Source organism: Rhinopithecus roxellana, chromosome 5 (assembly GCF_007565055.1).
Source record: "Rhinopithecus roxellana isolate Shanxi Qingling chromosome 5, ASM756505v1, whole genome shotgun sequence".
Classification (NCBI taxonomy): domain Eukaryota; kingdom Metazoa; phylum Chordata; class Mammalia; order Primates; family Cercopithecidae; genus Rhinopithecus; species Rhinopithecus roxellana.
This window is the reverse complement of record NC_044553.1, coordinates 73,262,266-73,284,665: the sequence shown is the minus strand read 5'-3', so window position 1 is coordinate 73,284,665 and position 22,400 is coordinate 73,262,266. Positions and strand designations below refer to the sequence as shown.

The window sequence follows — 22,400 nt, the reverse complement described above, 5'->3', positions numbered from 1 at the left end:
TTTTTTTGTCATTTAAAAAAGTCTGACTGGAAGAGAAGAAACCCTTGATGAAGTGACCATTATATGGTGGGCAAAGAAAACAAAGGTTATGGATCTCTACTTATCAAGCTTCTGTTGTACCAGCACAAAAAGGAAACATCAGTGCATTAGAAATTTCTAAAAGGAAAAATAGATCCCAAATCAAGGACAAAAAGAACAGGCAGGGCACGGTTACTCATGGCTGTAATCCCTGCACAAGGCAGGTGGATCACCTGAGGTCAGGAGTTCGACACCAGCCTGGCCAACAAGGTGAAACCCCATCTCAACTAAAAACACAAAAATTAGCTGGGCATGGTGGCGGGCACCTGTAATCCCAGCTTCTTGGGAGGCTGGGGCAGGAGAATTGCTGGAACCTGGGAGGCAGAGGTTGCAGTGAGCTGAGATCACGCCATTTGCACTCCAGGCTGGATGACAAGAGTGAAATTCAGTCTCAAAAAAAAAAAAGAACGTTGAAATTATAACCATAAGCATCTGTCTTGACTTTGGTAACTTTTTTTTATTCATGTAAAACTACAAATATATACTTCCTCTTGTGAAAAAAGACACTGAGAAGTATCTCATTTGAACATTATATACTTGCACTTTTTCCTCTTCTTAGAGACAGGGTCTCGCTCTGTTACCCGGCTGGAGTGTTGTGGTGCAATCATTCGAGGTTGATTGCAGCCTCGAACTCCTAGGCTCAAGCAGTCCTCTTGCCTCAGTCTCCCAAGTAGCTGGGACTACAGACTCACGCCACCATGCCTGGCTAATTTTTTTTTTTAAAGAGACAGGTCTTTGCTTTGTTGCCCAGGCTGGTCTTAAACTCCTGGCCTCAAGCAATCCTCCCACCTCAACCTTCCAAAGTGCAGGATTACAGGCATGAGTGACAGCACTCAGCCTATTTGTACTTATTAATATAATTTCCATTTTGCCAGCTCCTGATGTAAGTTGTTATAACATATAGCAGAAAAATAACTCACATTCATAACTTTTCAATTCATAGTAAATTATTAAATCTTTGAAGAAAGTGTTGAAACCAAAAGAAAACGTATCTTTCACATACTCATTCTTTTTCTCAATATTTGCTTTAATACTAGGTAAAATTCTGCTCTAAAAGCACCACTATCAGCAAAAGTTCTGCCACTTTGTAATGGCTTAATTGGGTCAGTATGAAAGCTATGAAGTAATTTAAATCGGTTACCTCCCATGCAGGCACGTTTTCTCTGAACTTCTCATTCACCATACAGCAAATTGACATTAAATAGGCCTTGCTGGATACCTCAGGAGAATAATTCATCCAAAGATAATTTTCAAGATACTGGCTATAAAGAGTAAAAAGCACAGAATATTTCATTAGTTACCACCACTCACTGTAATGTATAACTCACCCAGAAAAGCATAATTATTTACAACTTTCTGAAAATATTTTGGAAATCTCTATTTATAACTTGGAATCCTTGGCTGGGTGTGGTAGCTCATGCCTGTAATCCCAGCACTTTGGGAGGCCGAGGCGGATGGATCACTTGAGGTCAGGAATTGTGATATGGTGAAACCCCATCTCTGTTAAAAATACAAAAATTAGCTGGGTGTGGTGGCACAGGCCTGTAATCCCAGCGACTCAGGAGGCTGAGGCAAGAGAATCGCTTGAACCCGGGAAGAAGAGGATGCAGTAAGCTGAGATTGCACCACTACACTCCAGCCTGGCCAACAGAGCTAGACCCTGTCTTCAAAAACAAAAAACAAAACAAAACTTGGAATCCTTCACAAATTTACCTGTTGTCTAGGTCACTGCTACCAGCTACAAATTTATATATAGAAAACACAGCTTTGGAGAATGACAGTCTTACACATTCAAATACAAAGGTATCAAACGTTGCCAACATACATAATTATCACCACCAAACCACTGGATATCCCCTTACTTAAGGCGCTTTTACTTATTTATTTATTTTTTGAGATGGAGTTTTGCTCTTGATACCCAGACTGGAGTGCAATGGCATGATCTAGGCTCACCGCAACCTCCACCTCCCGGGTTCAAGAGATTCTCCTGGTTCTGCCTCGTGAGTAGCTGGGATTACAGGCATGCGCCACCATGCCTGGCTAATTTTTTGTATTTTTAGTAGAGACAGGGATTCTCCATGTTGGTCAGGCTGGTCTTGAACTCTTGACCTCAGGTGACCCACCCGCCTCAGCCTCCCAAAGTGCTGGAATTACAGGCACGAGCCACTGCACTTGGCCTTTAAGGCTCTTCTTTTTTTTTTTTTTTTTCTTTTTACTGTACTTTTTATTATTATTATTTTATTTATTATTATTATTATACTTTAAGTTCTAGGGTACATGTGCGTAACGTGCAGGTTTGTTACATATGTATACTTGTGCCATGTTGGTGTGCTGCACCCATCAACTCGTCAGCACCCATCAACTCATCATTTATATCAGGTATAACTCCCAATGCAATCCCTCCCCCCTCCCCCCTCCCCATGATAGGCCCTGGTGTGTGATGTTCCCCTTCCCGAGTCCAGGTGATCTCATTGTTCAGTTCCCACCTATGAGTGAGAACATGCGGTGTTTGGTTTTCTGTTCTTGTGATAGTTTGCTAAGGATGATGGTTTCCAGCTGCATCCATGTCCCTACAAAGGACGCAAACTCATGCCTTTTTATGGCTGCATAGTATTCCATGGTGTATATGTGCCACATTTTCTTAATCCAGTCTGTCACAGATGGACATTTGGGTTGATTCCAAGTCTTTGCTATTGTGAATAGTGCTGCAATAAACATACGTGTGCATGTGTCTTTATAGCAGCATGATTTATAATCCTTTGGGTATATACCCAGTAGTGGGATGGCTGGGTCATATGGTACATCTAGTTCTAGATCCTTGAGGAATTGCCATACTGTTTTCCATAATGGTTGAACTAGTTTACAATCCCACCAACAGTGTAAAAGTGTTCCTATTTCTCCACATCCTCTCCAGCACCTGTTGTTTCCTGACTTTTTAATGATTGCCATTCTAACTGGTGTGAGATGGTATCTCATTGTGGTTTTGATTTGGATTTCTCTGATGGCGAGTGATGATGAGCATTTTTTCGTGTGTCTGTTGGCTGTATGCATGTCTTCTTTTGAGAAATGTCTGTTCATATCCTTTGCCCACTTTTTGATGGGGTTGTTTGTTTTTTTCTTGTATATTTGTTTGAGTTCTTTGTAGATTCTGGATATTAGCCCTTTGTCGGATGAGTAGATTGCAAAAATTTTCTCCCATTCTATAGGTTGCCTGTTCACTCTGATGGTAGTTTCTTTTGCTGTGCAGAAGCTCTTTAGTTTAATTAGATCCCATTTGTCAATTTTGGCTTTTGCTGCCGTTGCTTTTGGTGTTTTAGACATGAAGTCCTTGCCCATGCCTATGTCCTGAATGGTACTACCTAGGTTTTCTTCTAGGGTTTTTATGGTATTAGGTCTAACATTTAAGTCTCTAAGTAAAAGTTGGCCAAGCACAGTGGCTCTTGCCTACAATCCAAGCACTTTGGGAGGCCGAGGCGGGCGGATCATGAAGTCAAGAGATCCAGACCATCCTGGCCAACATGGTGAACCCCCATCTCTACTAAAAATACAAAAATTAGCCGGGCATGGTGGCGTGTGCCTGTAGTCCCAGCTACTCAGGAGGCTGAGGCAGGAGAATCACTTGAACCCAGGAGGCAGAGACTGCAGTAAGCTAAGATCACGCCACTGCACTACAGCCTGGCAACAGAGCGAGACTCTGTCTCAAAAAATAAAAAAAAGGAAAACCCAAAAATACCTGATAAATATCAGTTTGAAAACAAAATGAGGCCAGGCGTGGTGGTTGACACCTGTAATCCCAGCACTTTGGGAGGCCAAAGTGGGCAGATTGCTTGAGCCCAGGAGTTTGAGACCAGCCTGGGCAACATAGTGAGACCTTGTTTCTACAAAAAAAGAAAAAAAAAACCACTAGCCAGGTGTGACGGTGTACACCTATGGTCCCAACTACTCAGGAGGCTGACGTAGGAGGATTGCTTGAGCTTAGGGGGTTGAGGTTGCAGTGAGCCATGATTGTGCCACTGTACTCCAACCTGGGCAACAGAGTGAGTCCCCATCTCTAAAACTAAAAAAAAAAAAAGAAAAAAAACTTCTGAAACTTACTAAGCCTTCTCATTCTAGCCTCCACGTATCTTATTTTCCTTTCATATTTTTCATTTTTACTTCTCTTTGCTATTTTCTAGTTAATTCCCTCAGATCTATTTTCTAGTTCACTAATTCCTTCTTTAGCTGCATCTAACATGTTATTTACTTTGCTAATTGATGCCTTCCTCTAATGATTTTCATCCACAAAAACCCTTTTCTCGGTTTGCTTTCCTATATCCAGCTACCTTCTCCACGCCATCTTACTTTCCACTTTAGCAAGAAACCATCAATTACTCTCCACAACAACCTTAGGCTGGTTATGTTTGGAAGTTGGCCCAGTGAAAATGATACTGTCACATAAAATTAAATAAAAGTTCCTGCCGGGCGTGGTGGCTCAAGCCTGTAATCCCAGCACTTTTGGGAGGTCGAGACGGGCGGATCACGGGGTCAGGAGTTCGAGACCATCCTGGCTAACATGGTGAAACCCCGTCTCTACTAAAAAATACAAAAAGCTATCCGGGCGAGGTGGCTGGCGCCTGTAGTCCCAGCTACTCGGGAGGCTGAGGCAGGAGAATGGCGTAAACCCGGGAGGCGGAGCTTGCAGTGAGCTGAGATCCGGCCACTGCACTCCAGTCCGGGCGACAGCGAGACTCAGTCTCAAAAAAAAAAAAAAAAAAAAGTTCCTGAAAGGTAACAACCGACTTTTTCAGCTATTAAAAATTTTTCACTGTCAGTTTTGATGCTGCTGCTACAGGGGAGAAATCAGAGCCTCGTTAGCAAGAGAAACTAAGCCAAAGGACTTTGATGGCCATGGAGAAAAAAGGGTAACTTAGCTTTCCCTGTCTTACTGTTTTTCCCTAAAAGAAGCAGCACAGCCAGGCGCGGTGGCTCACGCCTATAATCCCAGCACTTTGGGAGGACGAGGTGGGCAATCACGAGGTCAAGAAATCGAGATCATCCTGGCCAACATGGTGAAACCCCGTCTCTACTAAAAATACAAAAATTAGCCAGGCATGGTGGTGCACACCTGTAATCCCAGCTACTTGGGAGGCTGAGGCAGGAGAATCACTTCTACCTGGGAAGTGAAGGTTGCAGTGAGCCGAGATCGTACCACTGCACTCCAGTCTGGCAACAGAGCAAGACTCTGTCTCAAAAAAAGAAAAAAAGTTTCACTGTCATTGATGCTTTCAATCTGTTTTGTTGCTTTCTCCTTCAATTCCTGCAATTCTCTTGGTTTCTGGACTCTAGAATTCTGGTTAATCCTAATTGCATATTGGTAGCCTCTTGATTTTAATCTGTCTCGCTGAAAGGAGGCACAATACGATGGAAAGAGCATATTTATCTCAGGGCCAGATGGGTCCAGTTTCTAGCCTCAGTTTCCTCCCCTATAAAATAAGGAAGATCTTACTGGTGTTGTTGTGAGGATTAAATAAGATCATTTAATAATAATACAGTCCTTAGGATACAGGTGGCACTCAACTTACTAGTTAATTCATAATAAATTTCATTTTCTCTCTATAAAAATGATAAGACCATCTCCTTCATGTCATTTTTTTGTGAGGATCAAATCTGTGGATGCAGGAGTAACAATTATTAACACATAGGCCCTGACCTCTGATGTAAACCAGATGTCAAGGAAGTGTAGAGAAGTGGAAAACCATGAGATTTGGCATCAGACATTGGTATCCCAGCTCTGCCAATTACTTAGAGCAAAGTATTTAACCTCTCTGATCTCAGCTTCTGTTTCCAGTAAACGCTGAGGATAGTACTCACTTCACAGGATTGTTGTGAGTACTCTGTATGTAAAATGCTTAACACTGTGGTGAGCACAAAACAGGTGTTCTGTTTGAGAAATGGTAAATGTAGCTATCATCAACAACAATCCTGGCTTTTACTTTCAGCATACTGGCTAGACCTGGTTGTAACATAATCTAATCTACTTTTGCAATCTAAAATTCATACATTATCTTTTGTCTGAAATATTTATATTACTAGTAGCTAGACTGGAACAATGCTACCTTGATGATAACATTTTAGCTTGGCAGGGAAAAAAAGCAGCTATAGAACATACTCTATTTCCACTGATCACTAGAGAAACCAAGTTTGAGTTCAGAAATTATTCACCACATGCTACCTTAACAAGTAAGAAAAAAATCAAAATACAAGTTATTCTGACAATGGGCCATCATCTTTGAAAACAAAGGCTATTATACACATATTCCAAAATAAGCCAATCACAGAAATACATATCTTCACAGATTTAGATTTTCTTAGTCACTCACAGAAATACACAGAAAATTTAGCTAAAACTGAAATCACATTGTTATCTTTTTCATCAATGGAATGCCTTATGACTTACCTAAATTCCAAAAGCATTATCTTTCTAATAGCAAACCTGAAAACATAAAAATAAATAAAATGTTTAAAACAGAGAATACAAACATTTCGGAATTATTAACCCAAATGCATTTAGGGATGTTGTGTTTTCCTATCAACTCACCTATCAAAATTCATAATATCAGATCACAACTTCCTATGTCAGTTCAACTTCTTAAGCACTGACCAACATGTTTTCATTTAATACTCAAATGGAAACATTTTGCTAAAGAGTCATGCCTTCCTAAAAGCACACAGGACACATATGTTTACTGCAAATGTGAAAATCAGATGTTTCACTTGCTTCTTAGTGTTGACAGTGAGCTTAAAATACTAAAATATTGTGGAAAAAATATCAGATATTTGTCTTTAATATACTGTCTTTTTAAAATAGAATTACTTTGTTTTATATGAATAAACAATGATATAGTCATGTTTGTCCAAAATATGTTGTCCCGAAGCAGATACAAATGGCCGCTAATTTAGTTTTATCATTTCATAATATTGGAAATAGATCAGAACACTGTCACTAGATAACAGTTTCCAGCTTTGAAAATTAAATGTCCATGTATTATGAATTTATAATGCCCCAGGAAACCATTATCCTGTCAAAATCCTATTCTACTGACTTCTGATTTCTTATATAGTTTCACTGAGCATACAATGTCACAAAACTTCGGCGAGAATGAAATGAAGGTTTTTACTATGCAAAAGCACTAAGACAGAATACTGCCTAACTACTGGCTTCTACAGCCAGCCAAGATGCTGAGTGGATAGGCCATCTTGAGTGACACACTCTAGATCTCCAACTGCAGACATTTCACTTGAATTAACTGTATGTTAGACAACAGAATTCACTGACTGCCCACTATACACAAAACTCTACATTTAATTTCTTCAGTCACAAACAGGACCTCATGATAAAAAAGAGAAAATCCTGGCTCATGAGATAGAATACCAGTGTTCTAGTAATGACTCAGTGTTACTTTGACAATGTCTTTTAAACATTCTTTTTCTATTTTTTTCTTTTTTATTGAGACAGAGTCTTGCTCTATCACCCACCCTGGAGTGCAATGGTGCGATCTTGGTACACTGCAACCTCCGCCTCCCAGGCTCCCGAGTAGCTGGGATTACAGTCACGTGCCACTGCACCCGGCAAATGTTTTGTATTTGTAGTAGAGACAGGGGTTTCCCCATGTTGCCCAGGCTGGTCTCGAACTCCTGAGCTCAGGTGATCCACCCACCTCAGTCTCCAAAAATGCTAGGATTACAGGCGTGAGCTACCACACCTGATGTCTTTTAAACATTCTGCAATTCAGTTTCCTCATTTATAAAAATGGTAGAGCAGCCAACTTTCCTTTATAACTACAGAAGTGAAAAATAAATATTTTTTATTTTTCCGGAGGCAGAGCTTGCTCTATTGCCCAGGCTAGAGTACAGTGGCACAAACACAGCTCACTGTAGTCTCAATCTCCCAGGCTCAAGCCATCCTCCCAACTCAGCATCTCAAATAGCTGGGACTACAGGCACGTGCTACCACGTCCAGCTAATTTTTTTGATTTTTAGTAGAGATGAGGTCTCACTATGTTGCCCAGACTGGTTTCAAACTCCTGAGCTCAAGTAATCCTCCCACCTCGGCCTCCCGAAGTGCTGGGATTACAGGCATGAGCCACCATGCCTGGCCTTGAAAAGTAAGTCTTGATGTGTCAAAATAAAGCAAAAGCAGTCTGAAAAACATTCAATTCCTCTTCTAGCAATCTCAGTGGTATTCATTAAATTTGGAGTTTTATACTTTTGCCAATGAACTCTCTGAGACAGATAAAGTGAACAGCTTAACTGAAAGTGTACTTATATAAAACAGGTCCATGAACTAGACACCACGTCAGAAGAATTTTAAAGATAAGTATCGAAGGCTGGGCACGGTGGCTAATGCCTGCAATCCTAACACTTTGGGAGGCCAAGGAGGGTGGATTACCTGAGCTCTGGGATTCGAGACCAGCATGGGCAACACGGTGGAACACCATCTCTACTAAAATACAAAAAATTAGCCGGGTGTGGCAGCATGTGCCTATAGTTCCAGCTACTCAGGAGGCTGAGGCAGGAGAATTGCTTGAACCCGGGAGGCGGAGGTTGCAATGGGCTGAGATCGTGCCACTGCACTCCAGCCTGGGTGACAGAGTGAGATTCCATCTCAAAAACATAAATAGGGCCGGGCGCGGTGGCTCAAGCCTGTAATCCCAGCACTTTGGGAGGCCGAGATGGGCGGATCACGAGGTCAGGAGTTCAAGACCATCCTGGCTAACACGGTGAAACCCTGTCTCTACTAAAAAATACAAAAAACTAGCCAGGCGAGGTGGTGGGCGCCTGTAGTCCCAGCTACTCGGGAGGCTGAGGCAGGAGAATGGTGTGAACCTGGGAGGCGGAGCTTGCAGTGAGCTGAGATCCCGCCACTGCACTCCAGCCTGGGTGACAAAGCGAGACTCCGTCTCAAAATAAATAAATAAAAAAATAAATAAATAAAAAGAAGTATGAAAAGTTACAAACAATAACCACAAATATAAATAATTTGAAGGATTTTTGGACAGTTTTTTTTTAAGTTACCAGTATTTACTGAGAGCATGCATTATGCCTGGCACTGTGCCAAGGACTTAACATGCATTTCATTAAATCCTTCCAAAGCTGAATAATTTATGTATGACAAACTGGGTCTATTACTGTATCATTAAATATGATTAAATATGATAAGAAAAAAGAGAAGGGGCCGCACAAATGAGAGTTCTTTTCTACTACATTCCCACCTACCCCAACAACTTCCTCTTCTGAGACATGACTGTGTGAAACATGAGGTCTGGAGCTGTGGCATCCCCACCACAATCATACGGAAAAAATCAATAAAACCTTTTGACAAGACAAAGGCCTTGACATTATTAACTTCTGAGCTAGTTACTTCTAGATCTATTAAGTAGATGATTAAAACAATAAATAATAACAGTGAACAAAAGAAGCCAGCCACACCAGGCACAGTGGCTCATGTCTGTAATCCCAGCACTTTGGGAGGCCGAGCATGCAGATTACCTGAGGTCAGGAGGTCGAGACTAGCCTGACCAATATGGTGAAACCCCATCTCTACTAAAAATACAAAAAATTAGCCGGGCATGGTGGCGGGCACCTGTAATCCCAACTAATCGGGAGGCTGAGGCAGGAGAATTGTTTGAAGCCGGGAGGCGGAGGTTGCAGTGAGCAGAGATCACGCCACTGTGCTCCAGCCTGGGCGGCAAGAGTGAAACTCCATCTCAAAAAAAAAAGAAGCTAGCCACAAAAGAATACATAGTGTGTGATTCTATTTATTTATTTAAAGTTGAAAAAGAACCAAAATTATAGTGTTCTTGTTTGCATACTTACATATTACAATGATAAAAAAAAGGAACAAGCAGAGAGCTTCTGCAACGCTGACAATGTTCGTGGAGTTTTTCGGCCTAGGTGGTGGTTATGAGTTATTACTATAATTCGTAAGTCTGCACATTTGTTTTACACTCTTTTCTGTATTACATTTCATAATAAAAGAGTCCATACATTTCTTTTTTTTTTTTTTTTGAGATGGAGTCTCGCTCTGTCGCCCGGGCTGGAGTGCAGTGGCCGGATCTCAGCTCACTGCAAGCTCCGCCTCCCGGGTTTACGCCATTCTCCTGCCTCAGCCCCCTGAGTAGCTGGGACTACAGGCGCCAGCCACCTCGACCGGCTAGCTTTTTGTATTTTTTAGTAGAGACGGGGTTTCACCGTGTTAGCCAGGATGGTCTCGAACTCCTGACCTCGTGATCCGCCTGTCTCGGCCTCCCAAAGTGCTGGGATTACTGGCTTGAGCCACTGCGCTCGGCCTGAGTCCATACATTTCAAATAAAAATAAACACTTCGGCAAAAGTAAATTACTCTGTAAATCACTCTTTTTGAGAGCATAAAAACCACTCAGTTGATTCATAACAGGATTACACATCACACCAAAGTGTACTAGTTAAGAGGTTTCTAGAAGGCAAAGGACTCTTATTTAAGAACAGAGTATTCAAGGCCAGGCACGGTGGCTCACACCTATAATGCCAGCACTTTGGGAGGCTGAGGTGGGCGGATCACCTAAGGTCAGGAGTTCGAGACTAGCCTGGCCAACATGGTGAAACCCTGTCTCTACTAAAATACAAAAAATTAGCAGGGCACGGTGGCACATGCCTGTAATCCCAGCTACTCAGGAGTCCGAGCCAGGAGAATTGCTTGAACCCAGGAGGCAGAGATTGCAGTGAGTCGAGATTGCGTCACTGCACTCCAGCCTGGGCAACAAGGGTGAAACTCCATCTCAAAAAAATAAAAGAGGGCCGGGCGCGGTGGCTCAAGCCTGTAATCCCAGCATTTTGGGAGTCCGAGACGGGCGGATCACGAGGTCAGGAGATCAAGACCACCCTGGCTAACACGGTGAAACCCTGTCTCTACTAAAAAATACAAAAAACTAGCCAGGCGAGGTGGCGGGCGCCTGTAGTCCCATCTCCTGGGGAGGCTGAGGCAGGAGAATGGCGTGAACCCGGGAGGTGGAGCTTGCAGTGAGCTGAGATCCGGCCACTGCACTCCAGCCTGGGCGACAGAGCAAGACTCCGTCTCAAAAAATAAAAATAAAAAAATAAAAAATAAAAATAAAAAAAAATAAAAAAATAAAAGAACAGAGCAGAAAAATAAAAAAAAAAAGAACCAGGGAACGAGGATTCAATACCTGGTGTGCGTCTACTGGGAAGCATCTTGGGCAAGTTATTTAACCTATCTACTTCAGTTTCCTTATCCATCAAATGAGGATAATAATAGTGTTATAGGGTTGTTGTGGGAATAAACGAGCTAGATGCTTATAGCAGAATGCAAGGTGCTTAAAGCAGAATCTGGCACATAGTAAGCACTTAACTATTATTTTAAAAATATTTTAAAAATCAAACTTGGATTAAGAATTCATTAAGATAAGCCTGCCAAATCTGATAATGGCAAGAACAGCAAAAATGAATCAATTGTGTAATGTAACATACAGTAACATGGCTGTTACATCAAGCCATTCCCCCAGTACTGAAAATGCCATGAGCGCATAGCGCAGCAAAATAATTTCCTCAGGATCTAGCCTAGACAATTGGTCACTTAAATTTTTTTTTTCTTTTTTGAGACAGTCTCGCTCTGTCACCCAGGCTGCAGTGCAGTGGCACAATTTCAGCTCACCGCAACCTCCGCCTCCCGGGTTCAAGAAATTCTTCTGCCTCAGCCTCCCGAATAGCTGGGATTACAGGTGCATGCCACCACACCCAGCTGATTTTTATATTTTTAGTAGAGATGGGGTTTTACCATGTTAAATTTTTAAATACATACTACAGTCTATGTATTACAGAAGGACACTTAGAAATAAAAAATGTGGGTCGGGTACGGTAGCTCATGCCTGTAATCCCAGCACTTTGGGAGGTCGAGGCAGGCGGATCACCTGAAGTCGGGAGTTCAAGACCGGCCTGACGAACGTGGAGAAACCCCATCTCTACGAAAAAATATAAAATTAGCCGGGTGTGGTGGAGCATGCCGGTAATCCCTGCTACTCGAGAGGCTGAAGCAGGAGAATCACTTGAACCCAGGAGGCGGAGGTTGCAGTGAGCCGAGATTGTGCCATTGCACTCCAGCCTGGGCAACAAGATCGAAACTCCGTCTCAAAAAAACATGAAAAAATAATAATAATAATAAACGTGTACAAGATAAGAAAATGACTGTTAAAAGTGCCACAATAAACCTTAGCCATGCCAAAGACAGCTACTTCTTTCAGAGCTAAGAATAACATAGGGGCTGGGTATGGTGGCTAATCCCTATAATCCCAGTACTTTGGGAGGTCAAGGCGGGCAGACTGCTTGAGCTCAGGAGTGAGAACAGCCTGGGCAACATGGTGAAACCCTGTTTCTACCAAAAATACAAAAAGAATTAGCTGGGCATGGTGGTTTGCACCTGTGGTCCCAGCTACTCGGGAGGCTAAGGTTGGGGGATCGCTTAAGCCCAGGAGGCAGAGGTTGCAATGAGCTGAGATCACACCACTGCACTCAAACCTGGGTGAAAGAGAGCAACCCTGTCACACATACACACACAAAAAGTAGCCAAATGTATACAGCTTAAAAATCATTAGCAGCTTTTGGTTGTTATAAAAAATCACCTCTGAAGAAGAAATATTAATAGCAAGGGTTTAAATGAAAAAATAAACAATCACTTTCCACTGGAGTGAAAACCTATTCTGAAGATTCAAAATAATTTTCAAATTAGTATAACCTTAATATAGAAGAAAAAAATGATACTAGAATAAATCCAGCCACTCGTCTTTTGTTTTCTCAAGAAATTTCATTCATACTCACCTTCAGACCAACAGGCCATATGTTACAAATCTGCTCAAATGTCCTACCTCCAGCAAGAATTTGACTAATTATTCTGAAATACCAGCCCTTGTTATTATCCTCTAACCACACTTTAATTCATAGCACTTACTATCTCCTGACATTACATTATATATAGATATATATATAGACACATATATCTGTCTGTGTGACCCACTAGAATGTAACCTCCAGGAGAGCAGGGACTCTATCTCCCCTGTTTTCTGTTGTACTGTTAGCATCGAAATGGTGGCTAATACAAAGTAGGCTCAACTCAGTCTCTTTTTGTTGTTCGTCTTGAGACAAGGTCTCACTCTGTCACCCAGGCTGGAGTGCAGTGGTACAACTGTGGCTCACTGCACCCTTAACTTCCTGGGCTCAGGTGATCCTCCCATCTCATCTTCTTGAGTAACTGAGCTACAGCCATACGCCACCATGTCCAGTTAATTTTTTGTATTTTTTCTAGACACAGGGTTTTGCCATGTTGCTCAAGCTGGTCCTGAACTACTTACTGGGCTCAAGCAATCCGCCCACCTCGGCCTCCCAAGGTGCTGGGATTACACGTATGAGCCACCATACCCAGCCAACCCAATCTCTTTTGAGCTATACACCTGGATACCCAACTGCTTATTCCATATCTCCATCTTTATGGCTCTTACGTAGCTAGAATTCCAGATATCCAAAAGTGAAATAATGATCTACACCCAATCCTATCCCCAACAACGTGGCAAAAGTCAGTAATAGCATCACTAATCACTCAGCAACTTAAGCAAAAAATTTTGGGGTCTTCTTTGATTCCTCCTTTTCCCATATCTGCCACATCCAAACATCAAGTCTTTCCACTTCTATCTTTCTCAAATGGACAATTTCTCTCCCAACTTTCCACGCAAGTCAAATCTATGACATCTTGAAGCTGACTACTACAATGCTCATCTAACTAATTCCCTTACTCTTGCTACCTCCAAATCCAAATTCTTGCTGGGTGCAGTGGCTAATGCCTGTAATCCCAGCATAGCACTTTGGGAGGCTGAGGCGGGTGGATCACTTGGGGCCAGGAGTTTGAGACCAGCCTGGCCAACATGGTGAAACCCTGTCTCAAAAAAAGTAGAAAAAAAAAAAATGGCCGGGCGCGGTGGCTCAAGCCTGTAATCCCAGCACTTTGGGAGGCCGAGACGGGCGGATCACGAGGTCAGGAGATCGAGACCATCCTGGCTAACACGGTGAAACCCCGTCTCTACTAAAGAAATACAAAAACTTAGCCGGGCGATGTGGCGGGCGCCTGTAGTCCCAGCTACTTGGGAGGCTGAGGCGAGAGAATGGCGTAAACCCAGGAGGAGGAACTTGCAGTGAGCTGAGATCCGGCCACTGCACTCCAGCCTGGGAGACAGAGCAAGACTCCGTCTCAAAAAAAAAAAAAAAAAAAAAAAAAAAAAAAAAAAAAAAAAGAAAAAAAAAAATTCTCTTTTTCAAATACCACTGTGCTTACAACTCTTCTTAATTCCTACTGTTTTCCAAATAAAGGACAAAATCCTGAAGATGGCCTTTGACTCATTCAGTCAAATATCTTTTTAAAATACTCACTGGGCATACATGTCTGCAGGTGCATATATAAAAAGATGCCTAAGACACATTACTAAATTTTTTAAAAGAAGCATAATGAAAAAATAGCATGTAGAGTACAAACCCTTTTGTGTTTGAAAAAACATGAAGGGGTGGGGAATAGAACAGATGTATATGAATCATATACATGAACCAGGGATTAGGGGCAGAAAAGATGATTTATTGAAACTTACCCCTTACAGTATATTGCTCAAAAATAATTTTTATCACTTGTGTTTATTATTATACATTTTATATATTACATACATATGCTGCAGTATTGTAAATTTAATATTGTCTTACTTTCATAACTTTTAAAGAATATTTTTAAAAGGTGAATCAGAAATAAGAAAATTAATACTAGTTGCACTGAAATAAAACCTTCATGTTTACTTTTTCTCAAATTCCATCTAAATCCAAATAAACACTATGGGATTTGATACCTCTAATCTGAGCCAAAAGTTATTAGGCAAAAAATAATTTATGACTCTTCAGCACGTAAAGTTTTTCTAGTCACCATTTCCCTGATGACCATTTTGAAACAGAAAAAAAGGTTCAAGTTATGACCACATAGAAATTCAGCCAAGATCCAACTTGGTCCACCCCAATCACATTGCATAAAATTTAAACTCATTCCTACCTTGATTTGACAATCTCTTTTTCATATATATCTTCAATAACCTGTTAACAAAAATATAAAAATGTAGTATCTCAACAACTTTTTTCAACCCTAAATTGACAGTTTTTAATGAGTGAGATTATATAAAATAAGTTGGTTTAGGAAAGCCATCAAATATCACTGCTATTGAAATAACAAGAGATTTTAAAAATAATCCTATTATATTTCTCAAGATGTGAAATTAACAGAAAGCAAAGTAGAAAAAATAAATAGGCCGGGCGCGGTGGCTCAAGCCTGTAATCCCAGCACTTTGGGAGGCCGAGGCGGGCGGATCACGAGGTCAGGAGATCGAGACCATCCTGGCTAATACGGTGAAACCCCGTCTCTACTAAAAAAATACAAAAAACTAGCCGGGCGAGGTGGCGGGCGCCTGTAGTCCCAGCTACTCGGGAGGCTGAGGCAGGAGAATGGCGTAAACCGGGAGGCGGAGCTTGCAGTGAGCTAAGATCCGGCCACTGCACTCCAGCCCGGGCGACAGAGCGAGACTCCGTCTCAAAAAAATAAAAAAATAAAAAAAAAAAAATAGGCCGGGCGCGGTGGCTCAAGCCTGTAATCCCAGCACTTTGGGAGGCCGAGACGGGCGGATCACGAGGTCAGGAGATCGAGACCATCCTGGCTAAGACGGTGAAACCCCGTCTCTACTAAAAAATACAAAAAACAACTAGCCGGGCGACGAGGCGGGCACCTGTAGTCCCAGCTACTCGGGAGGCTGAGACAGGAGAATGGCGTGAACCCGGAAGGCGGAGCTTGCAGTGGCCGGATTGCAGTGAGCTGAGATCCGGCCACTGCACTCCAGCCTGGGCAGCACAGCAAGACTCCGTCTCAAAAAAATAAAAATAAAAAATAAAAAAATAAAGACCTCACTCTCTTTAAGAGACAGGGTCTCATTCTGTTGTCCAGGCTGGAGTGCAGTGGCCTGCACTGCAGCCTCAAACTCCTGGGCTCAGTTCAGTCATCCTTCCACTTCAGCTTCCAGCAATTGAGACTACATGTATGAGTCACCTCACCAAGTCAATTTTTTAAATTTTTTTGTAGAGGCAAGATCTCACTACTGTCCAGTCTAGTCTCAAACTCCTGGCTTCAGGTGATCTTCCCTCCTTAGCCTCCCAAAGCACTAGGATTAAAGGCATGAGCCACCACACCTGGTCTTAGACCTCTCTTTAAGAACCTATTTCAATGAGAATTAACCCTATATTTGGGAATTTGTCGTATTATTTGTTCTAAATTGCTTCAGTTGGACTTATTCAATTGAATAAGTTCAATTTCCTTATTGAATATTACTGGACTTTAGTTATTACACTATACAACTCCTGCTTCTTCCATCTTTATTATAGACCTTTACCTCATTCACCACTCTAAAAACAAGATAACACAACAGATTTAATCCTAAATTAACTATCAAAAACTTGTACAAAAATTTCTGTATATTTACAAAGATATTTATTACATGATCACTTATAATAATGATAAATTAAAAACAATCTAAGAATCATTTATAATAATGATAAATTAAAAACAATCTAAGAATCTATAAACAGAAAAACAGTTAAGTAAATTATACACATACACTTTCTTTTTAAGGTTTAAAGAAAATACAACAAAATGGTAAGAGAGGTTATCTCTGGGTAGTGATTATTTTCTTATGTGTAGTTTCTATGTCTTCCAAATTTCCTAACATAAATAATTGCTAAGTTTGATAAGCAAAAAATTGCATTTTTTTTGAAGATTCTTAGGTTGTTTTTAAGTTTTAAAAAATTATGGAAAGCTTTTGTTGAAATAACCCTCTAAAAGGAGTGTAACTTCTCAAGAATTATGTTGCAAACCCAAAATACTTACCTTTATATCAAAAGGTGATTTCTTCTTGATGTGGGGAGCCCAGTATTTACATGCTAACTGCAAAAGTAAATAGTATAAACAGTAAGTCACAGATTCATGCCATTGTAGAGCTGGAAGATAGATCATTTAGTGATAAGCTGTTTCTTAACAAGGCCCTACTGGGCACTGCGGGACAGAGTAAATCTGAAGGGACTATACAGGCATGCAGGCCAGTTGGCATCCTTGACCCCAAACCACTAAATGCCAGTAGTGCTTTGCACTACAACATGCCATTGTGATTTAAACAAACAAACAAAAAAATCCTCTCCAACCACCCCTAGGAAAACAATACAGCTCAGTTAATAACCACAGAGCCAAACATCTTCAGCCTACCAATAAGGAAACCCCGGTCTAGAAAAAATAAGTGATCTGCCCAAGATTACAGTTAGTTAATAGTTGAGCAAGTATTACAAATGATACTCAAAATCTTCATGAATACTTTCTAAAATAATGAGCCTTTAAATGATTAGTTCACACCCATAACAAAACCTTAAAAAAAAAAAATTGTAGTCTATCAGCTGGTTATTACCGAGAATATAAGAGCTGGCATATTAGCCGGGCGCAGTGGCTCACGCCTGTAATCCTAGCACTTTGGGAGGTCGAGGCGGGTGGATCACAAGGTCTGGAGTTCAAGACCAGCCTGTCCAACATAGTGAAACCCTGTCTCTACTAAAAATTCAAAAATTAGCTGGGGGTGGTAGCACACGCCTGTAATCCCAGCTACCCAGGAGGCTGAGGCAGAAGAATCGCTTGAAAGCAAGAGGTGGAGGTTGCAGTGAGCCAAGATTGCACCATTGCACTCCAGCCTAGGCAGGCGACAGAGCGAGATTCTGTCTCAAAAAAAAAAAAAATTTTAAATTAAAAAAAAAAAAAAGAGTTGGCATATTTCAGATTAGGCTTTACCTGTAAACTGTGAAATTTAAACAAATATATAACTCTCTCTACATATTTAAAGAAACAGCATAGTCTTACTCATAGGGTTTTGTTTTAAAACTCAATTATAATCTCTTTAAAAATAGAAAGCTGTCAAGCACAAAGACTCAATATATTTATAAAAAGGTGACTGCAGTATCTGGCATATCAGAGGCACTCACAAAGTCTGATGGATAAATGGATGGACAAATGAAGTAAAATCTGAAATGTTACTTCTGTGAGGCTGTCCTCAACACTACCTGATGGCGACAATTGCTTTCTCATCTTCATTTTGTATATAACTCTTTATAATCTTACCTTTCTACATTATAAATATTTGATTGCTTATCCATCTTTCCTTCTCACTTAATTGGAATACTTAAAAGATGGGACCTGTTTTCTTTGCTTTCATAGCTCAGCAATGAACTGTACAGACAACACACTTAAAGAGCCTCCCAAGCAGTTAGGATACTGGCCCTGAGGAATAGCCTCTAAAAATATTACAGTAACTTCCTACTTAAATGACACCTTCCAGCCAGGCGTGGTGGCTCACACCTGTAATCTCAGCACTCTGGGAGGCCGAGGCGGGTGGATCACCTGAGGTCAGGAGTTCAAGACCAGCCTTGCCAATATGGTAAAACCCCATCTCTAGTAAAAATACAAAAATTAGCCGGGCGTGGTGGTTGTGTACCTATAATTTCAGCTACTCGGGAGGCTAAGGCAGGAGAACCGCTTGAACCTGGGAGGCGGAGATTGCAGTGAGCCAACACCAAGCCACTGCACTCCAGCCTGGGCAACAGAGCAAGACTCCATTTCAAAAATAAATAAATAAATAACACCTTCCCAAATTACCAATCACTCTCCAACTCAACAGAAAATCTTCACCTCACCCCCAGTTATTCTGGGGAGGATCTCGGCTCATTGCAACCTCTGCCTTCCGGGTTCAAGCAATTCTCCAGCCTCAGTCTCCTGAGAAGCTGGGATTACAGGCATGCGCCACCATGCCTCAATAATTCTGTATTTTTAGCAGAGATGGGGTTTCTCCAAGTTGGTCAGGCTGGTCTCGAACTCCTGACCGCAGGTGATCCACCTGCCTCGGCCTCCCAAAGTGCTGGTGTTACAGGCATGAGCCACCCTGCCCGGCTGAAGATTTTAAGGACAGCCAGTCTTAGTGTAGTTCCCTATAGTCCCAGCTACAAGGGAGGCTGAGGTGGAAGGATCACTTGAGCCGGGCAACATAGTGAGACCCTATCTTGAAAGAAAAAAAGGAAGGAAAGGAAGGGAGAGATTTTAAGAAGGCAAGTGATATGATGAGATTTGCACTTGTATGAAATCACTCGGAAAGCAACATGAAGAATGGGCTAGAGGAGAGCAAGAAGAAGAACAATATAACAGATTAGGATACCTTGGTCCAGGCAGAACACAATGGCAACCAGGCTTAGGGTGCCAGGGATGTAGAAGACCAGACAGATTCCAGAGATACTCAGAATGTAGAAATGTAGGGATTAAGGGAGGATTCAAACTTTCTCCCTAGGCTTCTGCCCTGGCAAATCTGTTGAGACAAGGAATAAAGAATAAAGAAGCAGGTGGGCATGATAACTTCTACACTGAACTACTTACACTCTTACACAATTCGCAAATAAAGAGTAAGAATGAGGAATGATGCTGACAACCACAGGACTGTGTTTCCCTATCCAAAGCCAACTGTGGCTCACAATGCAAGATAGTAAACAGATTCTAAATGAACGCTCTCCAACTACAGAATCACTCTCTTCTTAAATGGGTCTATTTGGAGGTGTCTCGTCAGTTTCTCATCGCTGCTCAAAAACTCAGGACACTCTACGGACCAGGAAAAAGCCTCCTCCTACTTGAAGAGGCAGTCCAGCATCACTCTGCTGCGAAGCCTACTTGCCAGTCTCAGATAGACTGGGGTGTTCCCTCCTCTCTGAATCAATTGCTCCTGAGACAAACTCCAATACAGCAAAACTCATAGTTTTCTTTTTATGTGTCTTTTTTTTTTTTTTTTTTTTTTTGAGATAGAGTCTCACTCTGTCGCCCGCGCTGGAGTGCAGTGGCCGCATCTCAGTTCACTGCAAGCTCCGTCTCCCGGGTTTACCCCATTCTCCTGCCTCAGCCTCCCGAGTAGCCGGGACTACAGGAGCCCGCCACCGCGCCCGGCTATTTTTTTTTGTATTTTTTAGTAGAGACGGGGTTTCACCGTGTTAGCCAGGATGGTCTCGATCTCCTGACCTCGTGATCCGCCCGTCTCGGCCTCCCAAAATGCTGGGATTACAGGCTTGAGCCACTGCGCCCGGCCTATGTGTCTGTCTGTCTTAGGCCATGAACCCCTCAGGCCAGGGCAGCCAATTCACCACGGTATGCCCAGCACCCAGCAGAGCGGCCGGCACGGAGCTGATACTCAGCAAAAAGACTTGTGTGAATGAATTAACAAACGAATGCCTCCTCCGTGCTCCTAGTCCTGGAAAAAAAAAAAAAACAAAAAAAAACCACCACCAGGCCTCGGGGCCACGACGTCCTTACCCACTCACACATACACCAGACTCGCCCGAGCTCACCTGGGTCACGAACTCCGCGTTGATCTGGGACACTGTAGGGGCCACGATCTTCTTGGGCTGTGCAGGGGCTGCCATGGCAGCACTCTCCCCTCCACTCCGGTGGAAACGAAAGGACCGCCCTGGGCAGCGGCAAGCCTGGTCCACTTCCCCTAAGTTACGGCCGGGGCGCTTAACTCCGCGCCGAACAAACGTTGCGCGCCGGATATCCTCAGGCTTCAGAGTCCCATAGGGAACCCGTACTACAGCCCAAACGTTCCCCGGGAAGCGGAATGGCGTGTAGCCGGAAGTTCATGCAGGCGTTGGGGCTGAGCTAGCGAGCCAAAAACTTTGACCTCCTCTGTACGCGCCCTCTAGCGGGAGGCAGAGAGAAGACACCCCGCTGGCGGGATTAGGAGGGCAAGGCAGGGACCCGGTGGATGGTGTTGGATGGGGTTTCTCGTGGTTAGTGAGGAGTGGCATGTGCGGTGAATGAGAATTTAGTTTTTTTCCAACCCCGAAGAAAAAAGAAAACAAAACAAACAAACAAAAAAACAGCCTGGGAATATGGGCTGGTTTTTAACTGCCCTTAACAGTGTTTTAGTTTAGTTTTGGTTTTTTTGAGACGGTGTTTCGCTCTTGTTGCCCGAGCTGGAGTGCAGTGGCGCAATCTCGGCTCACCGCAACCTCCGCCTCCTGGGTTCAAGCGATTCTCCTGCCTCAGCCTCCCGAGTTGCTGGGATTACAGGGATTACAGGCATGCGCCACCACACCCGGCTAATTTTTGTATTTTTAGTAGAGATGAGGTTTCTCCATGTTGGTCAGGCTGGTCTCGAACACCCCGACCTCAGGTAATCCGCCTACCGCGGCCTCCCAAAGTGCTGGGATTACAGGCCTTAACAGTTTTATGGCGGTAAAAATTGACATACCATAACCCAGCCAGGCGCGGTGGCTCACGCCTGTAATCCCAGCATTTTGGGAGGCTGAAGCTGGCCGATTGCCTGAGGTCAGGAATTCGAGACCAACCTGGCTAACATGGTGAAACCCCGTCTCTACTAAAAAAAACAAAAAAATTAGCCGGGCATGGTGGCGCGCGCCTGTAGTCCCAGCTACTCGGATTCAGGAGACTTGGCTTGAAGCAGGGAGGCAGAGGTTGCAGTGAGCCAAGATTGCGCCATTGCACTCCAGCCTGGTGACAGAGCGAGACTCGTCTCAAAAAACCAAAATAAAATAATAATAAAAATAATTGACATACAATAACCCACACATAATTAGGTTGTAAAATTTGATGTGTTTTGACATGAACATACATTTGTGAAACCGTTGCCAAAATCATGATAATGATCCCCTAAAAATTTCCTCGTGCACTTTTGCAATCTGCACCTTTCACTATTCCCACCCACTTTTCAGGCAACCACTGATCTGCTTTCTGTCACTATAGTTTGCTTTTCATGGAATTTTATATAAATGAAATAATACAGTGCATGCGTTTTTTCACTCAACGAAATGATTTTGAGATGGATTCATATTGTTGCATGTATCAGTAGTTCATTCCTTTTTTATTGCTTAACATTCGTTCCATTTTACTGGCATACCACAGTTTGATAAACTATTCATCTGCTCATAGACATCTGAGTTGTTCCAAGTTCTTAGTTATTACAAATAAAGCTGCTATGAGCATTTGTGTATAAGTCTTCGTGTGGACATATACTTCCTTTGCTCTTAAATACCTAGGAGTGAAATATTTGGGTTATACGATAGGTGTGTTTTGTTTGTTTGTTTTGAGACGGAGGCTTGCTCTGTCGCCCAGGTTGGAGTGCAATGGCGTGATCTCGACTC

General features: G+C 42.4%; 1 protein-coding gene across 4 annotated transcripts in view; it reads right to left on the bottom strand.

Moving 5' to 3' along the window:
* Window positions 1-20,886, bottom strand: part of AQR (aquarius intron-binding spliceosomal factor) — a 128,278-nt gene extending 107,392 nt beyond the window's left edge. For 2 of the 4 annotated variants that reach the window (XM_030930699.1, XM_030930700.1), the window contains exons 1-5: window positions 20,586-20,886; window positions 17,059-17,115; window positions 15,184-15,224; window positions 6,515-6,550; window positions 1,220-1,340 (exon numbers count right to left, since the gene is read on the bottom strand). In XM_030930699.1, coding sequence (XP_030786559.1) covers window positions 1,220-1,340; window positions 6,515-6,550; window positions 15,184-15,224; window positions 17,059-17,115; window positions 20,586-20,660 — 330 coding nt within the window. In that variant the 5' untranslated portion in view covers window positions 20,661-20,886. Of the gene's footprint in view, window positions 1-1,219; window positions 1,341-6,514; window positions 6,551-15,183; window positions 15,225-17,058; window positions 17,116-19,414; window positions 19,562-20,585 lie in introns of all 4 variants that reach the window. The other 2 variants (XM_030930701.1, XM_010367536.2) reach the window with 2 other exon arrangements.
* Between the last annotated feature and the right edge of the window lie 1,514 nt (window positions 20,887-22,400).